Source organism: Culex quinquefasciatus, chromosome 3, assembly GCF_015732765.1.
Source record: "Culex quinquefasciatus strain JHB chromosome 3, VPISU_Cqui_1.0_pri_paternal, whole genome shotgun sequence".
In the NCBI taxonomy this organism is placed as follows: Eukaryota; Metazoa; Arthropoda; class Insecta; order Diptera; family Culicidae; genus Culex; species Culex quinquefasciatus.
The window spans coordinates 186,715,177-186,740,713 of record NC_051863.1 but is presented as its reverse complement, the minus strand read 5'-3'; the positions used below and the strand labels follow the sequence as shown (position 1 = coordinate 186,740,713).

General features: G+C 41.3%; 2 protein-coding genes across 2 annotated transcripts; one reads left to right on the top strand and one right to left on the bottom strand.

The window, feature by feature from the left end:
* Window positions 1–339: 339 nt before the first annotated feature.
* On the bottom strand, window positions 340–12,073 carry LOC6048052 (probable cytochrome P450 305a1). The gene is made up of 3 exons (XM_038264608.1): window positions 11,748–12,073; window positions 1,689–1,938; window positions 340–1,626 (listed from the first exon to the last, which is right to left on the bottom strand). The coding sequence occupies exons 1-3, from the start codon at window positions 11,836–11,838 to the stop codon at window positions 477–479; spliced, it is 1,491 nt and encodes a 496-aa protein (XP_038120536.1). The 5' UTR covers window positions 11,839–12,073; the 3' UTR covers window positions 340–476.
* Window positions 12,074–21,305: 9,232 nt separating this feature from the next.
* LOC6048053 (probable cytochrome P450 305a1) lies at window positions 21,306–23,065 on the top strand. The gene is made up of 3 exons (XM_038261380.1): window positions 21,306–21,311; window positions 21,543–21,841; window positions 21,901–23,065. The coding sequence occupies exons 1-3, from the start codon at window positions 21,306–21,308 to the stop codon at window positions 23,063–23,065; spliced, it is 1,470 nt and encodes a 489-aa protein (XP_038117308.1).
* Window positions 23,066–25,537: the final 2,472 nt, after the last annotated feature.

Sequence of the window (25,537 nt, the reverse complement as noted above, 5' to 3'; positions counted from 1 at the left end):
TATAATTATTTAATTTAAATGAATTTAAATATTTAAATTTTATGAACAAAAATGTTGGCTTTTTCAACTTTCATCAAACATTAGTTCCTGCCCGCCACTTTCTGAGAAAAACGAGATCTTGCCTGCAGGGTCAAAAGTTTTGGCATCCCTGGGTTAAGCTCATGATCGGGATTCGGGCTCAGTAAATTATGCCCTGAAATGCCCACAAAATTGACCCGTTTTGTTACATCCTAATGTTAAGGGATTTGGTGTAAGGCAAAAAGGCATTTGAATTATTTCTTTCATGAACATATTTTTAATAGTTCTTTTTTGGTGCTGAAAGAGTTGATAGCATTTAGATTATCTGGATTAAAAAAAAAGTTGATTTATTGTTAAAATTGCTAAGAAATATATCCCCCATGATTCTAGTTCGTTTTTGCATATAAATATGGCACAATTTGGATTCATTTCTTTCTCCCTATAAAGAAAAAAGAAAATCATCTCTTCCTAAAAACTACTTTGTACGGCTTCGGCGACAGCGTAATCCCGGGCAGCAGCTTGAGCTGAGGTTCTTCCGAACCTTCCGCGCTGTGTAAACTAAACTTCTGCAAAATTCCCACCACGAACATAAACATGCACGACCGGGCCAGCGATTCCCCCAAACAGCGGCGTCGACCCAGCCCGAACGGTGTCAGTCGTTCCGTGTTGCAGATTTTGTTGTCCGCGTTGAGGAATCGCTCCGGGCGGAAATTTTCCGGATCGCCCCAGTGTTTCGCGTCCATGTGCACCGTTCGAAGTCCCATCAAGATGGTGGTGTTTTTCGGGATTTGGTAGCCTCCGAGGGTGCACTTGTCGAGTGTTCTCCGTGGGCCACTCACCGGGACGATGTGGAAGAAGCGTTGGACTTCCAGGAGGAAGGCTTCCGTGTAGGGGAGGTTGGTTCGATCGATTTGCTGGGGCAGTTCGTCCGGTTGAAGGTTGTGGTCGATTTCCTCTTGCATTTTCCGTTGAATTTCAGGCTTCAACACCATCATCATGAAGGCTAGATCGATGGTAACGCTGGTCGTTTGGGAACCGGCTATGAAGATGTCCAGGATGATCATCGTGAGCTGAAGATTCGTGAAGGTCGTGCTTGGATCATCTTTGTGTTCCTTCATTTCTTTGATGTAGGCATAGATCAGATCGTCGTTGCATTTGTCCTCGCTGTAGTCCAACTGGTGCTTGTCGATGGTTATCATGAAAAATTCGTTCAGCTCTTTGTTGAATCGTTTTAGCAGATTGTAGCCGGTCCACTCTGGAGCCACGTGACGTAGCCAAGGCAGTTGACTCAAGATACCACCAGACATGTCGAAGGCCTTGGATCTACTCTGCAGTAGTTGAAGCAATCTCGTCAACCGTTCGTCATTCCTAGGAATTCTCGACCCGGTCGTGAAAGTCCATAGCACGTTGATGACACTGGTCGGCAGAAGACTTCCCGGCCAAACAGGCTCCTCCTTAAGATCCCTGATGATATCGGTTAGTTCGTTGAGCTCGTTTTGAATCTGCACCTGCATCGGTTGCCTTCCGTAACCTGCTTGACGAAGGTGACGGGTTACAAAGTTCCGGTGTTCAGCCCAGAACGGTCCATCGGTGCAGGTCACCCCCAATCTAGAATAAGACCAAAAACATTACCAAGTGACTGCCAAAATGACTCTTAGTCCAACCCTCACCTGGTGCCCATGGTTCGCAGGCGGATAAAGAAATTGTTGGGTCGACCGTCGAACACCTCCTTGCTGTGGACTTCGCGGACGGCCGCATGTTGCAGGGCTACCACTACGTACTCGCGGCCGAGCTTGAGTCCGATTATGGGACTGCGGTACTGTTCGCTGAGCGCCTCGAATGCCAGGTGTTGTCCGCCAATGGAGCGCGCAAGGCGACGAAGTTCCGGGGTGTTACCGACGAACGGGAGCCAGCGGGGTCCTGGAATTTGTTTAATTTATTTAAAATAAGGATTTATTTTAGTATTTTACTTTGGTCTATTCTGTTTGGTATACTTTTTTCTCATTAACATAAATCATTTCAAATTTTGTTTTAAGAGATTTTTTACATAAACTTTCCAACTATTACCATGATGTTTAACATCTAAAAATGTGTTTGAAAAATGGAAACCCTCAGAGATGGGTCTAAGAGCGTCCAAAAAGTTGTTCAAACTGCAGCAAGTCATCTCCAACTGTATAGAAAGAATATATTCACGAAAAATTAAGACTTGTTCTAGTGAATTTTAGATATTGAATTATGTTTTTTTTCAAAACCATTTGTCTAATCAATTGATTGTATATAAAGTAGTAAGATCAATTTAACATAAAGTGCGTAAGGGGAATGAGATACATGGTAGGAATCAAATCTTCCTTCTCTCCCCTACATTAATTAAAAATGAATTACATGAATAGAAAAATAGATGGTTCCAGTCTACTAAAATGCTTATTCAAAATATATATACAGCAATTCCATTTTAAAAAAAGCTTAAACCGTAAAAAAAGTTCTCCGATCGGGCTCAAAAATTTTCTGGGGGTTCCTTGGAAAATCTACTTTTTTCTCTAAAACCGCGATAACTTTAAAATTTCAGTGATGACCTATTCATGTTTGGGTATCAAAAGTTGCGAAAATGACAAAAATTGCAATTTTTCGAACCGCCCTAGTACGATGTAAGTCTCCCTTATGGCCAAACAAATAAATACAGGTCTTATTATTTTGGCCAAGGAATCCTCAGAAAATTTTTGAGCCCGATCGGAGAACTTTTTTCGGTATAGGCTCTTTTCAAATGGAATAGAGGAGAAAATCAACTCGCGACAAAATTTTGAGGCTAGGAATTTTGACAGCAGTTCTCTCAGATTTCGGCCATCCGATTTTTTTTGATTTTTTAATTCGACTGAAACTTTTTTGCTGCCTTCGGTATGCCCAAAGAAGCCATTTTGCATCATTAGTTTGTCCATATAATTTTCCATACAAATTTGGCAGCTGGCCATACAGAAATAATCTATGAAAATTCAAAAATCTGTATCTTTTGAAGGAATTTTTTGATCGATTTGGTGTCTTGGGCAAAGTTGTAGGTATGGATATAAACTACACTGAAAAATAATCATACACTTTAAAAAAAATTGATTTTTAATTTAACTTTTTGTCACTAAAACTTGATTTGCAAAAAAACACTATTTTTATTATTTTTCATCATTAGTTTTGGGGATTTTTTATTTAACTTTTTGTCACTAAAACTTGATTTGCAAAAAAAAAACTATTTTTATTTTATTTTTTTTATATGTTTTAGAGGACATCAAATGCCAACTTTTTAGAAATTTCCAATTTTTCGATTTTTTCAAAAATTCAAAACTCGCTCAAAGATTTTTTGCACAACCTGGAAATTTCTGAAAAATTGGCATTTGATGTCCTCTAAAACATATCAAAAAATAAAAAAAATTAAAAATAGTTTTTTTTTTGCAAATCAAGTTTTAGTGACAAAAAGTTAAATAAAAAATCCCCAAAACTAATGATGGTTGGCGAACGACTGGACATGGCGTACCATAGGTACTTCGAGTACCGCAGGAATAAAATAGACCCACCAAGTGGTCCATTAGCCTCTTGTCCAGTAACTCCGATACCCTGGCCTCCCCGCGGCGCTAGCCGGGATACTAGTAACCATTGGAGAGATCGGGTAACCAACCCCGGTGGGAACTATGGTAGTATGCTGACAGGGAAGGGGGGCTCCACCCTCTTCGGAGGGTGTAGCTATACCGTTAGGCCTCGAGAGAAAGGCCCCCGTTACGGTGTCGAGAGAAAACCGGTGCTGGGTCTCGGTAGCTTCAAGGTGGCAGCCCCACCCCGAGACTAGGTATCGCAGCCCCAATCCGGCTGCATACCGAAATCAAAACCATTACGAACAATCAAGAAGGAATAAGGATCCGGAACAAACGGCATAGACCTAGGCACGAAAAGGACACCGATTGGAAACTCGGAACATGGAACTGCAGATCGCTACGTTTCGATGGGTATGAGTACGCTCTGTTGAACGAGCTCAAACCCCGCAACTTCGATGTTGTAGCGCTGCAAGAGATGTGCTGGAAGGGATCGAAGATGTGGGAGGATGATGCTTTGGAGCTCACCATGTACCAGAGCGGCGGAGCCGAAAACAAGCTGGGAACCGGCTTCATAGTGTTGGGCAAGATGCGGAGTCGTGTGATAGATTGGGAGCCGATCGACGACCGGATGTGTAGATTGAGGATTAAAGGCCGTTTCTTCAACTATCACATCTTCAACGTACATTGCCCACACGAGGAATCATCCGATGCCGAGAAGGAAGCGTTCTACGCGAAGCTGGAGCAGAAGTTCGACAGCTGCCCGCAGAGGGACGTCAAGATCGTCATCGGAGATATGAACGCCCGCATAGGAAGGGAGGAGATGTACAAGCCGGTGATCGGGCCGAACAGCCTGCACACCGTCACGAACGACAACGGCCAGCGGTGCATCAACTTCGCAGCCTCCCGCGGTATGGTGGTACGGAGCACATTCTTCCCCCGGAAAGACATCCACAAAGTCACCTGGACATCGCCTAACCAACGAACAAAAACACAAATCGACCACGTCCTCATCGACGGCCGATTCTTCTCGGACATACGGAACATCCGCACGTACCGCGGTGCGGACATCCACTCGGACCACTACCTGGTGGGTGCAAGCATGCACTCAAAACTGTCGACGACGTATCACCGACGACGGAGCCGGCTCCCACCGCCGTTCAACACCGAGCGGCTGCAGGACACGGCTGCGGCTCAGCACTACGTGCAGCAGCTGGAAGCGAGCCTGCCAACGGAGGAGGAACTCGGCGCTGCCTCGCTCAACGATGGATGGAGCAGAATATGCTCGGCCATCGGCAGTGCCGCTGAAGCCGCGCTAGGTAGTACGGTGTTCGGGCCACAGACTGGCCCCACGAAATGCGGCGGATTTGTTTGCCGAAGGCGAAAGGTGGACTCTGGACTGGCCGTGGGCGTCGGAAAGAAGCACTCAATAGTTTCTCACTAAATACTAGTTTATTAAATAATAGCTAAAACTAGAGAGCGAAATTGTTCTTCCTGCTGGTGGCGCGAGACTGACGTGGAGAAAACTTCTTCTTCTCGGTCGACTCCTTTCACGCGCCTTTTCCTTCTCCCTTTTCTGTCGTCGATCGCAGCAACGGCTGCCGTTGCGCGCTGAACACAGGGTTGCATCGATCGCAGCAAACATTGCGACGATGACAAGTGTTGCCATTTTTCCTCGATAGGTTGGGGATCCAACATCCTCCCCCCGGGCTGGGGGACGACCCAGCCGAAACTTCTTCCGGTCGATCGGGTACTTTCAAGAACATGGCTGCTCGGGTGTCGAGCGTAGCTGTGTGAGTGTACTGCTGTCCAGAGATGGCACCTTCTGCACCTCCAACGACTACCCAGCCCAGGTGAGTCTCGCGTAGCTCCGGAAAGTTGTCCCAGAGCTGAATGTGTCCTCCTTTCAGCAAGCGGAAGAACCAGGAGGCACCGACGAGCATGTCTATGCTGCCCGGAATGTGGAAGTTCAGATCAGCCAGCTGCAGTCCCTTGGGAATTGGCCAATCGGTCGAGTTGACCGGCAACGATGGAATCTTCCCACTCACCTTTGGAACAATCAAACACTCTACATCAGCGGAGAAATCGCTGTGCTGAGACTGAAGCTTTACGGTGATCGTTTCCTTGGCGTTGAACGTTGCTCCTCCGATCCCGCAGATCGGAACGTTTACCGCTACTCTTCGTAGGTTAAGTCGGGTTGCCATCGAGTTGGAAATAAAATTCACCTGCGATCCGCTGTCAATCAAGATACGACACGGAACAGGTCGGTTGTTGTCGTCGCGCAGATTGACGATCGCTGTTTGCAGCATGGGGGTGGGATTGCAGATCACTTCGGCTGGCGAAAGCGGTTCTTGCGTTTGGCGCACCGCAGGAACTGGTCTCTGCAGTGTGGTTGACTTCTGGTAGAAGTCGTGTAGAAGAGTGTGGTGTCGGCGTTGGCACTTACCACACGAGCTCGTCCGTATGCACCTCTTCACGCTGTGCCCTGCGCGCAGGCAGTTAAAGCAGACACGCTTTTCTTTGACCTCCTGCATGCGCTGGCGCACCGTGAGGCCGCTGAAGGCAGTGCACTTGAAGGTCAGGTGCCGTCCGTTGCAGAAATCGCACCAGATTCTCGGAGACGACGTGACAGCTGTGTTGGAGATCTGGTAAGGTTGATTGGTAGTGGTCGACTTGGCTTGATGTTGTTGCCTTGGTGATTCGTCGTTGGTGGTGTCGCATCGTTCCAGAACCGAGATGCGATCTTTCAGGGTTTTGATCATCTCGTCGTACTTCGGGAAGGCACCTTTTGCGACCGTAGACTCCCAAACCTTCCGGGTGTCGTCGTCAAGAGCATGGCCCAGGAGGTAGACGACGATTTGTTCGGACACCCCGGTGAACTCTTGGCCGAGGCACTTGAGGTTCTCGACGTTCCCAACGACGGAATCCACCAAAGCCCGAAGTTCCAGGTGGCCCTCGCTGGCCAGCTTCTTTACACTCAGTAGACCTCCGATGTGAAGGTCTACCATCCGGCGCTTGTCCTCGTAGTGATCAGTCAGCTGCTTCCAGGCATGGGCGTAGTTCCCATCCTGGATGGTCTTGGCGTCGATAAAGCCGGCCGCGTCGCCGATCAAAGCCTTCTCGAGGTGGTACAGCTTCATGCGCGCCGACTCGTTCGTCTTGTCAACGACGTCGACGAACATCACCTTGAACTTCTCCCAGTTCTCGTACTTCCCATCGAAGGATGGGAAAACACGTGGAAGAGGTTGCTGGATCACGATGGGCCGGTCGTGTCGTTCAACGAGGGCGGACGATGCAGCTGGAGCGGCACCAGCGTTCCAACCTCCGAGCGTCATGGCCAGTTGGTCGAACAAGGCCTCGAATTCCACGACCACCTTCTTGTGGTCGTTCCGCTTCTTCGGATCAGCCCTGTAGATGCGTTCCTTGATGGCGGCGAACTCGGCGAAGCACGTGTCCAACCTCCATCGGTGAACCTTCGCAGCGGCCTCAGTGCGTTCCTCGACGAGAGTCGCGTCGATCTTTGCCTTCAGCCGATCAATCACCTCCGTCTGCTCTTCCCGGAGGAAAACCAGGTTCTCCAGGTCTTCTTCCTCTTGGCCTTGCTTTTTTGAGCGGTGTGCGTGGTGTTTTGGGGGGGCATTTTCACTTTTCTTCTTTCAGGTTAGATTTCACTTTCCACGCTAAGTGGCACTATTTCTGTCTGTCCACGGACGAATGGCCGGTTTGCCCGCCGATGGTTCCACAGAACGTTCCGTTGTGCTAAGGCCGGTTTGCCTTGCACTATCACTTCCGGATGCCGGTTTGCACTCCGCGAAATCGGTTTTTCACGCGGAAGCCGGTTTGCTTCCCGCGACTCGAAAGAACTGTCCGCGCTGAGGCCGGTTTGCCTCCTTCCTTCACCAGTCTTCTTTCCAGCGTCCACGCCGGGTCCAATCCGGCTCGAAGGACCAATGTTCGGGCCACAGACTGGCCCCACGAAATGCGGCGGATTTGTTTGCCGAAGGCGAAAGGTGGACTCTGGACTGGCCGTGGGCGTCGGAAAGAAGCACTCAATAGTTTCTCACTAAATACTAGTTTATTAAATAATAGCTAAAACTAGAGAGCGAAATTGTTCTTCCTGCTGGTGGCGCGAGACTGACGTGGAGAAAACTTCTTCTTCTCGGTCGACTCCTTTCACGCGCCTTTTCCTTCTCCCTTTTCTGTCGTCGATCGCAGCAACGGCTGCCGTTGCGCGCTGAACACAGGGTTGCATCGATCGCAGCAAACATTGCGACGATGACAAGTGTTGCCATTTTTCCTCGATAGGTTGGGGATCCAACAACGGTCCGAGTTGGAAAGCAGCGCTGGTTCGACGAGGAGTGCCAGCGGCTACTTGACGAGAAGAAAGCAGCTTATGCGGTGAAGCTGAGAGCTGCAACTGATGAGAACGTGGCCAGATACAAACAAGCGCTGAAACAGCAGAGAACGGTCTTCAAGCTCAAGAAGCGCCAGCTGGAAGATCGCGATCGCGCCGAAATGGAGCAGCTGTTCCGGCAGAACGAGACGCGTAAGTTCTACGAGAAAGTTAACCGGTCCCGCAAAGGCTATGCGCCGCAAGCCAACACTTGTCGGGACGCCGAGGGAAACCTTCTTATGGACAAAGGCGAGGTGTTGAACAGGTGGCAGCAGTTCTTCAACGAGCACCTCAACGGCGATGTAGCGCATGGAGACGGCTTTGAAGCCCAACTTGGACCGCCCGCTGCCGACGAACAGTTCCCGGCACCTGATCTGGAGACGGTGAAGAAGGAGATCAGGCAGCTGAAGAACAACAGGGCCGCCGGTAAAGATCGGTTACCCGGTGAGCTCTTCAAATATGGAGGAGAGCAGTTGGCGAGGGCGATCCACTTGGTGATTTCTATGATCTGGAGGGAGGAGAAACTACCAGCAGAATGGATGGATGGTGTCGTGTGCCCCATCTACAAAAAGGGCGATAAGCTGGACTGCGGCAACTACCGCGGTATCACGCTTATCAACGCGGCCTATAAAATCCTCTCCCAGATCCTCTGCCGTCTGCTGACACCGTACGCACGGAGGTTCGTGGGCCCCTATCAAGCGGGGTTTACTGGCGCTCGGGCCACCACGGACCAAATTTTCTCGCTCCGGCAGATCCTCGAGAAATGCCGTGAGTACAACGTGCCCACACATCACATCTTCATCGATTTCAAGGCAGCGTACGATACAGTCGACCGCGAACAGCTATGGCAGATCATGCACGAGAACGGATTTCCGGACAAACTGACTCGGCTGATCCTGTCAGGATGCTCTTTGACCGCGCGCGACCGGATGGCGGCACTGGCCGAAGAGCAGGAGCGCAGCGTGCACGATGGGGTAATCAGATCGAGGCGGACCTAAGAAAGATCTGCAACCTAGGAGACTGGCGAGCTGCAGCCCAGAACCGAGCAACATGGAACAACCTTCTTGATACAGCACGGGCACCGCGTATGGTGTTCTAAGCTGTTTGGTATGGTATGGTATGTAATGATGCGAAATGGCTTCTTTGGGCATACCGAAGGCACCAAAAAAGTTTCAGTCGGATTATTGATCCTTGCACTGTAACTTGGATTTGGCCCGCACTTTTCTCTCGCACTTTTGGCAACAAGAGTTTGAAAAACTAGGCAACCAGCGGTTGTTTATTTACATTTCCAGTCGCATTTTCAACCAAACTAGACATCCGCACTTCAAAATTGCGATTGGCAGCTGAAAAACAAGCGGGTAACCTCGGCTCGCTTTGATCATTTTCTAGGAAATTTGAAATTTTCCAAGCCAGTTTGACAAGTCGCAATAGCGCGATCGATAGCAATAAATAAGTGCGAAGTCCAAGTTAGTGGGGGAAAAAAATACAAAAATTAAAATTTAAGAAAAAAACGTTACTTAATCCACCTTTAGGTGGTTGGTGCCTTCCTCATATTCATAAAGTCAATACATTCAGTAAAAATAGCAACATTCCCCCTTAACATGTTTAACAAATCAACTTTATTACTCATTTCTTTTGATATGGTTCGCAGACCATCAATATTTCTGGCTCATCGGCAAGGTCTGATAAAAAAACCTATCCAACGATAGTTCGCATGGAAGATTCAGACAATATTTTTATCACAATATCTGAAATCAAACCTCTAAAAGTGTATAAATAACACTTAAGTGCCAATAACTTTTAATAGGGTTGTCAGATCCTTGATGTTTTAGGCTCATTTGAAAGGTCTTTCGATTATCTAACTAACGATGGGTCGCATGATAGACCCGGACATCATTTTTACTGAAATATCTGAGATCCGGCCTCCAAAAAGTGTATAAATAACACTTAAGTGCCAATAACTTTTTATAGGATTGTCAAATCCTTGATGTTTTAGGCTCATTTGAAAGGTCTTTCGGTTATCTAACTAACGATGGGTCGCATGATGGACCCGGACATCATTTTTACTGAAATATCTGAGATCCGGCCTCCAAAAAGTGTATAAATAACACTTAAGTGCTAATAACTTTTGATAGGATTGTCAGATCCTTGATGTTTTAGGCTCATTGGAAAGGTCTTTTTAATACCTTTCTGAAAATGTATAACATGACAGGGTTTCTTACAAAACCACCCTTTTACAATCTTCCGGACATACGCCAAAATCGTTTTTTAGCATAACTTTTGAAGTACTTTACTAAACTTCATAATTTTCAATAGGGACTTATGGGACCCCAAGACGAATCGAATGAGACCAAAACGGTCCAAATCGGTTAAGCCAGTGCTGAGATAATCGAGTGCATATTTTTGGTGCACAGACCCACATCCCTACACACACACACACACACAGACATTTGCTCAGAATTTGATTCTGAGTCGATAGGTATACGTGAAGGTGGGTCTACGAGGTCAAATTAAGAAGTTCATTTTTCGAGTGATTTTATAGCCTTTCCTCAGTAAGGTGAGGAAGGCAAAACAGGTATGATTTTCATAAAGTATTCGCCTACTTTTCTCTCCCTCAGAAAACTAGGGACAATGTAGCTTTCAAACTAGGCCAAACTGTTAAAGTCACTCACAAAATGAACTTTGAGTGATTTGAGTTCAGTTATGACGTCACGATTTTCTCGTGACGTCAGAAATGAACTCAAATCACTCAAAGTTCATTTTGTGAGTGACTTTAACAGTTTGGCCTAGTTTGACAGATACATTGTCCACAGTTTTCTGTGGGAGAGAAAAGGAGGCGAATACTTTATGAAAATCATACCAGTCAAAATTCCTAGCCTCAAAATTTTGTCGCGAGTTGCTTTTCTCCCTTATATTTCTACCAAAATCAACCAAAGCCACAAATGAACTCAAACACGAATAGTCTAATTCATCGCTGCACCGTGCCGGTTCATTCACCAAACAAGTGGCTGAAATAAAATCAAAACAAGGAAGTGCACGCGAGCGAGCTCGTCAGAGAAACATGTGCATCAGCAGAGTGGCGTCCATCGTCGGCTGATAAGCAGAAAATAAACTCTTCTTATTTGGCTGGTGTGAGTATCAGCGATTCCCTAACCCTTGGCTCAACACTTTGTGTAATTTTACTTTTAAAAATGTGTAATTTTATCATTTTCCTGGTGTAATGTCACTTTTTCAGTTTTAATTGTGGTAAAATTACGTCATAAAAGACGTAATATTCTACACTCCAATTTAACACATTTTTTTACTGTGAAGAGCGTTTTTAATTTATGGTTTTTTCAAGATCTACATTAAGTTATTATCATTATTTTCTTTTTTTGTGTCAAAAGTTACCAATAAAGAGAAGTTTAAATGATTTTTGCTATCATGTTTGTAAAGTGAAACAAATTCGTGATAATTTTGAATTACTAGTAGAAAAATTATCCTTCTTTGTTAAGGGCTAGCAAACAGCTGACAGCCTAAAGTTCTTAGTCATTTCCAATCCCACTGTGGCGATAGGGATTTAGATATTACGTAAAATGTTTATTCTCCGATAGAGCCTCGTGCCGATTTGGCAGAGAATACGGCATTGTGGGAGTCCGTTGTGCTGATAACGCATTGAATGGGCATGACAGTTGAATGGATGCCAATTGGCGGCATTGTTCGGGCAACAGACCGTTGACACCCGAATAGTTGCCAAGCGAAAAGAAAGGGAGGGTTTTCTTAATCACCTGGTGGATAGTTGGCCGGTCTTCGGATCTCCTGAAGCAAGTATCCAACGAGTGCGATCACTGCAAGTCCCACCAGTATTACGAGCACCATGTTGCTTACTCTTTATAATTTATCAAATTTCACTTAAAACATCAGCACTAATGACGGCTCAAATTTCAGCATTCTTCACGCGTTCCACCAACAAGACACAGTTCTCGCGAATTTCAACAGCTTATGAAATTCTTCCGTTTTTCGCTGAGCGATGTTCTCGATTACACAATCCACAGTCAGTCAGCTATTACTAGTTCGGCCGGCTCAGCCGATCCGATCCGCACGCGTCGATGACTACAAGAGAACTGGCGAGACATTTGCTCACCACCGAACTATAGTGCCGCTAAGGGTGGTGGGTGTTTAGCAGCGCGATGAACTTGAATTAGATTCGAGGCGATTGGAGCTGATTAGGGGTGGTCAGAATCTAAATTAATCGATTAGGTACAGAATTTTGCAGTTTTTTTTTCTGGAATTTCTAGTTCGAAATTTAAAGTTTAATATATCCCAAAATATCAGGGAAACCAAAAAAACAATTTCATTCTTTAAACTTACAATAATTAAATGTAGGAAAACCAAACCCTTGATGTTTACTTGATCTATTTGCTTATCAAATTGAGTTAAAAATATTACACGCATCGTAATCTTATAAACATCATAACCTTACTCTCAATCTAGGTATAATGGCTGGAATGCAAGGCTTGAGAATGGTAAACATGTTAGTTGAAAAAACATTGTAATCGTTCAAATAATGATGCTTTCTACCTGTTAACTAGAAAGCACTCTTAAAAGACACATTAAAATTGTTTTTTAATCATCGTACTTTGTTCAAGATAGATTTTTCAATAGTAGGGATAATTGATACCTAGCTTGTTTTTCATGAGAGTTTTTGTCAATAAAGTATGTTTTATATACTTGAGTGGAAGTGACTAAAACTCATCATTCAACAAAAAATAAGTTTTTGATGGTTTGACCTTTTTCCTGATGGGCGACAAATGATTTAAAAATTTAAATTTCAATAGTTCTCTACGAAATCGGTCTGTTTTTTTAATTTATTTTTTTGTATTTTTTAATCCGGCTGAAACTTTAATGGTGCTTTCGGTATGCCCAAAGATGCCATTTTGCATCATTAGTTTGTCCATATAATTTTCCATACAAACAAAAATGATGTATGAGATTTTTTTTATTTTTGATATGTTTTAGGGGACATCAAATGCCAATTTTTCAGAAATTTTCAGGTTGTACAAAATATCGAGTTTTGAATTTTTAAATCAATACTGATCTTTTTAACTTCATTTTTTGATGGAAAATCAAATTTGCAATCAAAAAGTACTTTAGTGAAATTTTGATAAAGTGCACCGTTTTCAAGTTATAGCCATCTTTAGGAAACTTTTTTGAAAATAGTCGCAGTTTTTCATTTTTTTTTAAATTAGTGTACATGTTTGCCCACTTTTGGAAAAAAACATATTTTTGAAAGGCTGATAAAATTCTCTATATTTTGCGTTTTAGAACATTGTTGATATGACCTTTAGTTGCTGAGCAAAGGTTTAAAAACAGAACAATTGATGTATTCTAAGTGAGCAACTCTCTACGAAATCGGCCGATTTCGACCATTTTTATTTTTTGTATTTTTTATTTGACTCAAACTTTGTGGGGGCCTTCCCTATGACCAAATAAGCTATTTTGCGTCATTGGATCACCCATACAAGTCTCCATACAATTTTGGCTGCTGTCCATACAAAAATGGTATGTAAATATTCAAACAGCTGTAACTTTTGAGTGAATTTTCTGATCAATTTGGTGTCTTCGGCAAAGTTGTAGGTATTGTTGAGGACTTTTGAGAAAAAAAACAGATACACGGAAAAAAAAATTGCAGATTTTTTTATCAACTTTTTTTTCACTAAAACTCAATTTCCCAAAATACGTATTTTTTTATTTTCGAGATTTTTTGATATGTTTTAGGGGACAAAAATCCGCAACTTTTGAGCCTTAGAGAAACATGGTCAAAAAATCTGCCGTCGAGTTATGAATTTTTGAAAAAATGGTGATCTTTGGAAATAAAATCTAAGTTTCATGCAAAAACTAGTTTGACATTATTTTTTAATGCAAAATTGAATTAGCAATCGAAAAGTACTTTACAGATTTTTTGATAAAGGGCTTCGTTTTCAAGATATACCCACCGAAAGTTTGATTTTAGCGAAATATTTGCAGTTTTTCAATTTTTAAAAATAGTGACCATGAGTGACCATTTCTAAAAATTTTTTTTTGAAAAGTTCATAAAATTTGCTATAAAATTGTCTATGAGACAATGAAGATTGGACCTCTGGTTGCTGAAATACAGCGGCTTAAAGAAAAAGAAACACGAAAATTGAAGTTTTCTAAGTCTCACCCAAACAGCCCACCATTTTCTAATGACGATATCTCAGCAATTAATGGTCCGATTTTCAATGTTGATACATGAAACATTCGTGAAATTTTTCGATCTTTTTGAAAAAAATATTTTGATTTTTTTAAATCAAGACTAACATTTTAAAAGGGCCAAATATTTAATATTATGCCCATTTAAAAGGCTAGTCTTGATTTTAAAAATTTCAAAAAAATGTTTCGAAAAGATCGGTTTAGATTAGTGTGAAGATCAATTAACAGCTTGACTGCATATACAAAATCATTCAACTACCGTAAACTGGGGTGACTTTGATAGCCCGGGGTGACATTGATAGAAATTTGATTTGGCCACTAATTTTGATACATCCAATATAACATTCACATTTTTGCTTATATGTTCGTTAATAAGCTGTCTCTTAATGCTTGCATACTCATAATTCTCAAAAATGTTTCGATATTAATTTGATGGGCATTTTAAAAACCTATCAAAGTCACCCCGGGCTATCAAAGTCACCCCAGTTTACGGTACAAGAAAATGTATTTTGGTATTTTTTGATGAGAAATATTTTTTATCAATGTGTTTAAACTGTGAGTAAAATGAATCCATAATCCACAATCATAAAATTTCTTTTAAACTTGCCTCTGTGACCAGTTTATTGAAATGAGAAAAAAAACATGCAGAAATTATGTTTTTCATGATAAATACTGGTTTCAGCTCTTAAAACAAATGGTAAAGATTTTTAGTGTTGGTTTTACTCCAAACAAACCCAATGTTTTCAAATATTTGAAGCAAGCTTTAAAAATATTTTTACAAACAATAGAAAGTAATTTTTCAATGATTTTTTTTTGTATTATGCAACATGATTTAAATTATATGATAAATCAACATCATTCCACAAAAAGTCTTCTTTTTTTTCACATTTAACCCTCTAACACCTGTAGTTGCACCAGTGCTCAATAATTCTTTTACTTCAAATTGCAATTTCTTTAGTACTAGGTATTCAACCAATTGAATTCATTATTTTTGCACAAATTTGATTTTCATCTCATTTGATCAATTTTTTGAATTAAATATACTTTATTGAATCTTTCTTATAATAATTACATTTGGTTTACATAATAAGTGGTCAGCTGTGGCTCTTCAGCTTTAGTTTGCTTTTCGTGATTTAAACACTGTTCATTTTTATAACTTTAAAAGTATATGATTTATCATTTTTGTAACACTAGGTACAATGAGGAAAAAAAAAAATGTTAAGAAAACATAACCTAACCTAAAACTAACTTAATCTTACCATAAACTAAACCAATCCTTGAATCAAGGGGTATTCAGATATAGCACATTTTTCCCTGAATTTCAAACATTTTTCTTGAATCTTCTGATCCAACATTTTAACTTCTGCTAATTCATGAACCTCACTTGATCTTGTCCAGCCAGGAACATTCAAAACCATTTTGAGTACCTTGTTTTGGACACGCTGGAGCTTCAATTTATGAGTTCTAGCGCAACACTCCCAAACAGGTACTGCATACTCAATAACAGGGTAAATTATTTGTTTGTAAACTGCTAACTTATTTTTCAAAGATAGCTTTGATTTTCTGTTAATTAAAGGATACAAACACCTGATGAGAATGCTGCACTTGTTCAATATTTTATCTACATGCTGCCGAAACAAAAGTTTCGAGTCAAGTATGAGACCTAAATAGACAACTTCCTTTGACCAGGGTATCGAAACATCATTCATTTTAATCAAAACATCATCCTTTGGGACAAATCTGGCCGATTTGGAAAGTGGAAAAATGATGGTTTGAGTTTTGGCTGCATTTATGCGAATTTTCCAGTCGCCAAAGTATTCGGAAAGAACGTCAAGACCCTTCTGAAGACGGCCAACTAAATATCTGGTTATTTTACCCTTATAAATAACGGCAGTGTCATCAGCAAAAGTGACAACACACCATTACCAGGAAGAGTAGGCAAATCAGATGTAAAAATATTGTACAGAAGTGGGCCAAGAATACTTCCTTGGGGAACCCCAGCATCAATGTTGAATAATCCAGAAGCAATCCCATTCAGAAAAACCTTGAACGATCTCTCCGAAAGATAGTGCTGGATAATTTTGATAAGATACATTGGAAAACCGTATAAATACAGTTTATGTATCAAACCATCATGCCAAACATTGTCAAAAGCCTTCTCAACATCCAACAAAGCCATAGCAGTTGATTTAGACTCAAGCTTGTTCTGCTTGATGATTTTAGTTACTCTCGTAAGCTGATGAGCAGTATTATGTCCCTTTCGGAAGCCAAACTGCTCGTTCAAAATTATATTATTATCGTTGGTAAAATCCAAAAGCCTTGAATAGATGACCTTCTCAAAGAGTTTGGACAGACTACTCAAAAGACTAATGGGACGATAACTTGTTGGCGATGTTGGATCTTTTGAGGCTTCAAAATTGGTATGACTTTGCCCAGCTTCCAATTGGTGGGGAAGTAACCAAGTTGCAAACATTTATTGAAAATATTGGCTAGATGTTGAAAGAACTGATCACTCTGTTTTTTCAACACTAGATTAAAATGTTATCAAAGCCTGGAGCTTTCATATTTTTCATTTGTTTAACTGCAACTTTGACTTCCTCACCAGAAACATGGGAATCTGCAGGAAATTCAAAGGTAGAGTCATTGATTGTTGAAATACTATTGGCAACTGATGTTTCTTTACGGCTGGTCATGGAAGCGCCAAGATTATGTGAACTAACAAAATGAAGCCCAAGTGCATTTGCCTTTTCCTCGGATGTAATCAAAGGAGAATCCTCAACAATAAGAGGAGGAATAGGCTTTGGTTTGTTTTTAAGAACTTTTGAAAGTTTCCAAAATGGTTTTGAATAATTCCCAAGCTGGCTTACATGTTTTGAAAATTCTTGATTTCTGATATTGTCAAGTCGGTCTTGTATGATTTTGTTCAAATTGTTCACTGAAATCTTTTGTCATAGTCCCCAGTCCGTTGATATTGTCTCCTATAAACATTCCTAAGTCTAATCAAGTGTTTAGTATCTACGTCAATATCAGTTACCTTAAAATTAACAGGAACCTCCCGAACGTTGGCAGCCTCTGCTTGGTTGATAGCCTGCTGGATCACCTCCAGCGAACGATCAATATCAGCAGAAGTTTCCGGGTGTTGATCATAGTCGATGTTGCTGTCGACCACTTGCTGAAACTGCTGCCAGTCAACGTTGTGGTAATCTTTCCGGGTTGGTTGCCGCTGCGGAGTAACGGAAGCTCCAACCTCCACAACCACCGGATAGTGATCAGAACTCAACTCTTCAAACACCTCAGGATGAGCCACGTTCTCAGCCATATTGGTAATGAAGAAGTCGATGATTGAGTGATTCCCAGACCGAGCCACCCTCGTTGGACGATCCGGACTCACAACGTTGTAGTATCCGTTTTGCAGATCGTTGTGCAGAATCACTCCGTTCCGATTCCTCCTGCTGTTGCCCCAAACTTCATGCTTCGCGTTGAGGTCACCAGCGATGATGTACTTTGCGCTCCGCCGTGTCAGCTTCTGGATATCGCTCTTCAGTTTTGCTGCTGAACCATCTCTGGAATTCACCTGACGTGGGCAGTATGCAGCAATGAAGAGTACTGGGCCAACCGAAGTGGGAATTTCCACCCCAACGGCCTCGATGATGTCCAGCTTGAAGTGTGGCAGCCGGCGTGGCTTGAGATCACGATGAACAGCGACAAGCACACCTCCTCCTCCAGAGGTGGTCCTATCGAGCTGCGTCGCGATCTTGTAGTTTTGCAGATAAACTTTTTCACCGGGCTTCAGATGAGTTTCCGTGATGGCAGCTACGTCGATCTCCTTCTCGCGAAGAAAATCCACCAGCTCTAAATTCTTCCTCCTAATGGAGCAAGCGTTCCAATTCAGCAGCTTGAGGGACCTACGATCCATACTGGATGACGAACGAGGTCAGCACTTCAATCTGCTGGGTCTTGGTTTTGCATCCACGCAGTGCAGCGGACATCTGTTTGAAAATATTGAGGAGTTCGGTTGAGGTGTAAAGATCATTACCATTTTCCTCAACTGCTGGTTCTTGGGTTGGTCTTGGCTCCTGGCTGAAGCCCGGTGGTGGCGGTCTCGGCTCCTGGCTGGAACCCGGCCGTGGATGATTCATCTCAGCTCTCTTCCTGGGATCCAACGGCAACGGTGCCAAGTTCGGGACCTGGCGTCGCGGTTGAAGAGGTGGAAAATTTTGCTCCACCAGGGCTGGAGGAGTTCTACGACGCTGAGGCTGATTCTTCGTCGATGCTTGCTGCCGAATTTTCACGAACTCAGCTCTCTTGGGGCACTTTCGGTCGGTTGACGAGTGCTCACCGTTGCAGTTGAGGCACTTCACCAGCGAATCTTGGATGCACTGGGATGTGATGTGCGCATCGGTACCACATTTGGCGCAACGACGCTTCAGGTGGCAGTTCTTACCTCCGTGCCCGAAACCCAGGCAGTTGAAGCATTGTGTGACGTCACGATGCACTGGTCGGTATCGCTCCCACGACACGATAATGTTGAAAACCGCTCGAATTGCCTTCAGCTCAGGAAGCGTCGTCGATCCCTTAGCCAAATGCAGCAGGTAGAGCTGGTCACGGTACTTGATGTCTTTGTTGCGTCGGCTCATTTTGTGCACGGCCAACACATCCAGTTTCAAAACTTTTAGCTCGGCAGCTAATTCCTCCACTGGCATGTCGTACAGACCTCTGACGACGATTTTGTACGGCTTATCCATGACGACATCATGGGTAAAGTACTCCGCCTCGTTTTCGGTCAAGTAATCCTTGACCAGTTGATAGTGCTGCCTGGATTGCACCAGCACCTTAAATCCGTCCTGACACAGACGAATGTTGCCTAGGACTTTCCCAGACTTGATGAGTTCAACCAGCCCCGCTCGAAAGTCGATCGTTGCTGCTGATTGCCGCACATAAAAAGGAGGCAGTTTCTCCTTTCGCTGTTTCACTTCATTCTCCTTTGCTTCCGCTACCTGGTCCTCGTCAGGCAGTCCAGCGAACTTGTTGTTCTTCAAAAGCTGCTCCTCGTGCGATGAAGAGTTCTCCTCCTCCTCATCCATCGGTACAGTACCGTCGCTCTTTTTCGTCTTTTTGCTGTTCGATGTCACTTCCAAAAGCACCTTCCTTTTGGAAATCCCCGGTTTTTGGCCATCAGTTGAGGCCTCAACCTTCCTTTTGGAAATTCCCACTTTTTTGCCTGCTTGAGCCGCAGGTAGGGCAATATTGCCGGCGTTTTGCGCCGGGACGCGACGAGTCATGTTGATTCAGACAACCTTCACCAACGAATGCTCGGATAACAATGATCTCATTTGATCATGGTAACGACAACTTTAAAAATCTTAATTATAATTTGGAGGTTTGGAGTTAATATTGTTTTGATGAAATAATGAAATAATCTGTTAAAAGCTTACCTAATTGTAATAATTTATTACTCATTAAGCAAGATCTATTCCCAGTTGCTTCAAAAATTAATATTATCAGAAATAATTCTGATATCATAATTTCTGATAATCTGATTAATTATATATAAACCAAACAACACATTTAATTGAACAAAATCATGTTGGCTTTATTCATTTTTTATTTTTTTCACAGCTTTAAAAAAATAATTCCAAAAATTTAAGAAAATGTATACTTCCGTTTGAATTTCGGGAATTCCCGGGAAATTTACAAATTTCCCGGGAAACGGGAAATATTTTTTTTCGGGAAATCCCGGGAATTCCCGGGAAATTTTTTCCCGGGACGGGAAATTGGACGCTCTACAAACAACCCACTATTTACTAATGTCGATATCTCAGCATCTTATGGTTTGATTACCAAAGTTAAAATAACATTCGTGAAATTTTCCGATCTTTTCGAAAACAATATTTTCAAAATTTTCGAATCAAGACTAACATTTCAAAAGGGCCAAACATTAAATATTACGCCGAAATCGGGAAAAGTTGCCCCGACCCCTCTTCGATTTACGTGAAACTTTGTCCTAAGGGGTAACTTTTGTCCCTGATCACGAATCCGTGGTCCGACCCTTTCCATTCTTGAACATGCAAAAAAGAGGTGTTTTCCAATAATTTGCAGCCTGAAACGGCGATGAGATAGAAATTTGGTGTTAAAGAAACTTTTATGTAAAATTAGACGCCCGATTTGATTTTTCATCGAAAAAATCACTAAAAATTTTTTAAAAACTCTGCCATTTTCCGTTACTCAACTGTAACATTTTTTGGAACATGTCATTTTATGGGAAATTTAGTGTAATTTTTTTCGAATCAACATAGACCCAGAAGGGTTGTTTTTTTATCTTGAACAAAATTTTTCATTTTAAAATTTCGTGTTTTTCTAACTTTAAAGGGTTATTTTTAAGAATGTAACAATGTTCTACAAAGTTGTAGAGCAGACAATTACAAAAAAATATATATGTAATAACATAAGGGGATTTCTTCTAAACAACACGAGTTATCGCGATTTTACGATTTTACAGTTTTGAAATAGTAGTTTATGCAACAAGTTGCAAAAAGAGGATTTTTTCAGCACGAGTCGTACATTTATCCAACGAGGTTCACCGAGTTGGATAAATACGAAGAGTGCTGAAAAAATCAAGTTTTGCAACGAGTTCCATACAACATTTTTTGCAATTCCAAAAACACCCATTGAGTGAAATTTTAAGTCGAATTTTCATGTATTTTGTCAATAAATCGTTTAAATCAAAAAATGTTGAAAAGTGTTACTTTTCGAAACAAGTGCTGAAAAGTTCAACTTTTCAGCACCCATTTCAGTGCTGAAAAGTAGAACTTTTCAGCATTTATTTTGAAAAGTGTTGCTATTCGATTCTGTTATTTTTGGTACAGAAAAGTAGGCTATTTCGTCGTTCAAGAATGCCAGGAAAAGTAAGTAGTTTCACGACGGAATTGCAAAAAAGTTCTTTTTGCGTCCGTTTCGTCGTCCGTGTCTGTCGCGGGTGACCATGAACGGCCTTTGTTTTCTTTTTTTTTGTTTACCTAAACAGTTTTAAATCTAGAAATATCATAAGCGTAACGTGACTGAAAACTGTACAAAAGGAATAAATTTGCTTAATTTTATTCCAAACAAACAACATGCAGGTATCGGATGGTTAGTTTTTCAGCATATCCCATAAAGATGCCATTTTCCGAGGTCACTCCCGCCGGCTTGCATGCATAACTGAAAGTTGCATTTGTTGCCGAATTTATCGCAAACTTTTCCATTAGTTAGTCTTACGCAGTGCAACGATGTGGTGGTTCTTGCTTGGAATAGTTCTTGTGTCGCTGATCGTGTTTGATTCGATCAAACCCGCTGACTATCCACCAGGTTAGAGTTGGTTCAGCCTGGTCGAATGGATAACGTTAACGATTTTTGTTTCAGGACCACGATGGATTCCATGGTTTGGAACCACATTCGTTGTGCAGAAATTGAGCAAAAAGCTTGGTGGGCTGCACGAGGTGTTCAAATATCTATCTCAGAAGCATCAATCACCGGTAGTTGGGTTGAGGTTCGGGAAAGAGCTTACCGTTGGTATTCGTGGTTATGACCTTGCTAAGGAAGCCCTCACCGGTGATGATTTGCTGGGTCGACCGGACAACTTTTTCATACGATTAAGGACTGATGGTGAAAGGTTTGTTCATGATGTGTAGTCGATTTGAGAAGTACTTTATATATTTTTTTGTTTGCTAGGTTAGGTCTAACCTTCACAGACGGAAAGCTCTGGGAAGAGCACAGGTCGTTTATAATGCGAACGCTGAAAGAAGTTGGTTATGGTCGATCCAGAATGGAGGAGCTGATTCAAAAAGAGGTTATCGAGCTTAAACATACTCTCAACGAATCAATTCAACCAGTTCAACCCTGCCAACTGCTGTTGCTAAGTGTATTGAACGTGCTGTGGACTCTGTCCACAGGTCAGCGAATCGAGCGAGATGACAATCGTCTGCAGATGTTGCTCAAACTTTTGAGGAAACGTTCTGGGCAGTTTGATTTGGCCGGAAGTTTGCTGAACCAGATGCCCTGGCTGCGATTCTTGGCTCCGAATTGGAGTGGCTATAATTTGGTTGTAGACTTCAATCGACAGTTAATGGAGTTTTTCGCAGAAACCATAAGAAACCACTACGAGACAATCACTGATGACAAGTCCTCCAACGATCTAATCTACGCTTACATCAGAGAGATTCGCAACCAAGGTCACAATCCCGGCACGACCTTTACCGAGAAGCAAATGCTTATGACCATCCTGGATTTATTCCTCGCTGGTGGACTTAACACCAGTACAGTCACAGATTTTCTTCTGCTCATGATGGTCGTACGTCCGGATATTCAAGCCAAGGTTCACCAAGAAATTGACCATCATCCCGATCCAATCCGTTGGTCCGATCGTTCTCAACTCCCGTTCGTGGAAGCGGTCATCATGGAAGTCCAAAGATTCTTCCCCACAGCCGCTTTCGGTGGTCCACGACGAGCCGTCCACGATTTCAACATTGGCGGTTACCGAATACCGAAAAATACAACCGTTTTTGTAGATCTAGAGAGTGTTCACCACGATGAGGCCTATTGGAAAGACCCGGAGGTATTCCGACAGGAACGATTTTTAGATGAGGGAGGACATTTGGTCACCTGCGACCGTTTGCTACCGTTCAGCTTGGGGAAAAGAAAGTGTCCCGGCGATGTTCTGGCGAAAACGACGATATTTCTCTTTTTTGTTGAACTGTTGCGAAATTTTGAGCTGAGCTTGCCGGAAGGAGCAGAAGTTCCCTCCACCGAGTTGGTACCAGGAAGAATCTATATGCCGAAACCATACTGGATGAACTTCAGTCAGAGAAGTAGAAAATCAATCAATGTTTCGGTTTAGATGTCGGTTTTGGATTGATTTTTAAGTATTGCAAATAAAATTTGAAGCATTTTTAACGGTTTAAACATACAAGGATAGAAATTCTGTAAGCAAATCTGGTAACGCAATGTTGTTGAAATTGTTATTGTAAACATTGAAACGTTTCCAAAAACACCAGCTTTTTTACGATTTTGGAAACAATGTTGTCGATTTTGAAAACATTTGAAACCAAATCGAATCAAAATTTTGACAATTTTGGAAACATTCCAATGTATGCACTTTCAACAATATTGCGTTACTGGATTTGTTTACAAAATATCTATCCGTGTAATTCATTTCATTTTATTTGATTATTACGTTATTTATGCTTTAATTGTGCCCACTGAGATATAGACTACCTTTCAACAGATGATTAATTAAAAGTTGGGGGCAGAGTTTGCGGGCGCATACCCGACCAGACGGAAATAACTTGGGAAGGTCAGTTTTTGATATTGTGAGAAGATCGTAATATGTAACAGTAATAGTTTTTGTTATTCACATTTCAAAAATTCTCAATAAATAAATTAATTCCCTTGGGGAATATAACAAAATTAAAAAAAAACAACTTTCAAAAGTTGAATTTATTGGATTAATTTTAGCCCCATTTCATGGTCAAGTAAATGACAACGATGAAATTGGTCAAAATTATTCCATAGTTCTAGCCAATTTTAGCAAAGTCCCTTAGGGGGTAAATCAAATAATTAAAAAAAAATAACTTTCAAAGTTTCAACAATTAAGAATAATTTTAGCTTAAGGTCCCCGTTTCATGGTCAAATTAATGACCCTGACGAAATTGGTTAAAATTATCCCAAAGATCTAAACATATTTAACAAAAGAAAAAATAATAACAGATTGTGTTATGGACACTTAGAAACTTTTCCATTTATGCGATTTATGGTAATTTTATTTCTGAGTCAGAATACCAAACGAATAACAAATTTTGTTATTAGGAGAGTTTTTTTTTTCCTCTTAATTTCCTCTTTCTCCCTCGTGTTATTAAACATTTTCAATATAATATCACATCAATACCAAATCTTGTTATTTTATCAGAAACTGTTATCATGTTTTCTTCTTAAAATTGAAGTTCAGGATAAAATAATAACACTTTTTGTTATTTTAACAGGATTTGTTATTGAAATATTATTAATTTTGTTATTACCGTCTGCCCGGGTCATGAATCGACCAAATCAACTGAAAGAAAAAAGCTACTAAATAACCTTGGTAATACCCAATAGATGGGAGATAATTAGATGTTTTTTTTAAATCCATTTTGATACAATATTATAGTGTTTTTTTAACAGAATACTTTTTTTGCATTGATTTAAATAGAAAACTATAGTTTTTTGTTATTTGATTGATGCTTTCTCTAACAAATTAGGCATTTTAAAAAATTGAAAAAATATGCAATTTTCAAAAAAAAAAAGTTTTTCTCTTCAAATCAAATAAGTTCTTTTACAAAAATATTCAAACATGTTTTGTAAAAATATGCTTTACAAAAATTAAAAATTCTGTTACGAAAAATCAAGTATGGTCATAAAGTCATGATTCGAAATCCGGACACTTAGTACCATATTCTTTTTGTTATAGCTGGCAAAAAATCATGTAATAAGTTGGAAATGTAGAAATATCATCAGGATTTAGTATAAACAGTCAGTTTTGAGAGAATGCATACAAAATATGTCTTTTCTAACAATTTTTCATCAGAATTTGAAAATTAAAATGACTTGTTGTGCTTCAAATCCCGGACACTGTTAAAAGCTGATTCGAAATCCGGACACTTTTGCTTCGAATTCCGGACACTCGATTTTGCTTATGAATCGCACAAATTTGGACTGAAATGTTAGTGAATGGCATTCTTTAGGTCTCAAATAAGCTGTTAACATCAAAACAATCGATAGTTTATATAAAAATGGCTAGAATTTAAGAAAATCAAAAACATAAATTTCTGCTTTGCCTTCCCGGTACTTTGGACGCCTATGAAATATTTCCGTTGAAATGTTTCACATTTTTAGTAAACTTATAATTTTAATTTATTTAATTGTTTTGGCATTAACTACAGCGTTCAAACAAACTGTAAATGATAGTTGACGTTAGAATTCATCAAATAACACAGTTTGGTCATTCACAATGTGAACTTATATCCAAACAATTGATAAAACAAGTTGAAGTGTCCGGGTTTCGAAGCGTCCGGGAATTCGAATCATGACGTTATTGTACTGCTTAAGGGTTATTAAAAATCAGTAGCAACATTTGAAAGGGGCGGTACGACATTGCTCTTATGGCCTTTCGTTACACGCGTTTAAATGAGACGAAAGACCGTAAGAGTAATGTCGTACCGCTCCTTTCAAATGTTGTTCCTGAAATGGTGTTTTAGTTTTCATCTATTCATATTTAAATATTTTCAGTAACTTAAAAGCGCTATACAAAATGATCCCTGGATATTTTTTTTATTTT

Excerpts from the sequence above, each read along its gene's own strand:
- LOC6048053 (XM_038261380.1), top strand. Across the intron at positions 21,842-21,900 it reads TTAAGGACTGATGGTGAAAG|GTTAGGTCTAACCTTCACAG; the intron begins GTTTGTTCATGA and ends TTTGTTTGCTAG.
- LOC6048052 (XM_038264608.1), bottom strand. The coding sequence starts at position 11,838 with ATGGTGCTCGTAATACTGGTGGGACTTGCAGTGATCGCACTCGTTGGA. Across the intron at positions 1,939-11,747 it reads ACCGGCCAACTATCCACCAG|GACCCCGCTGGCTCCCGTTC; the intron begins GTGATTAAGAAA and ends AACAAATTCCAG. Across the intron at positions 1,627-1,688 it reads CTGCGAACCATGGGCACCAG|ATTGGGGGTGACCTGCACCG; the intron begins GTGAGGGTTGGA and ends GTCTTATTCTAG.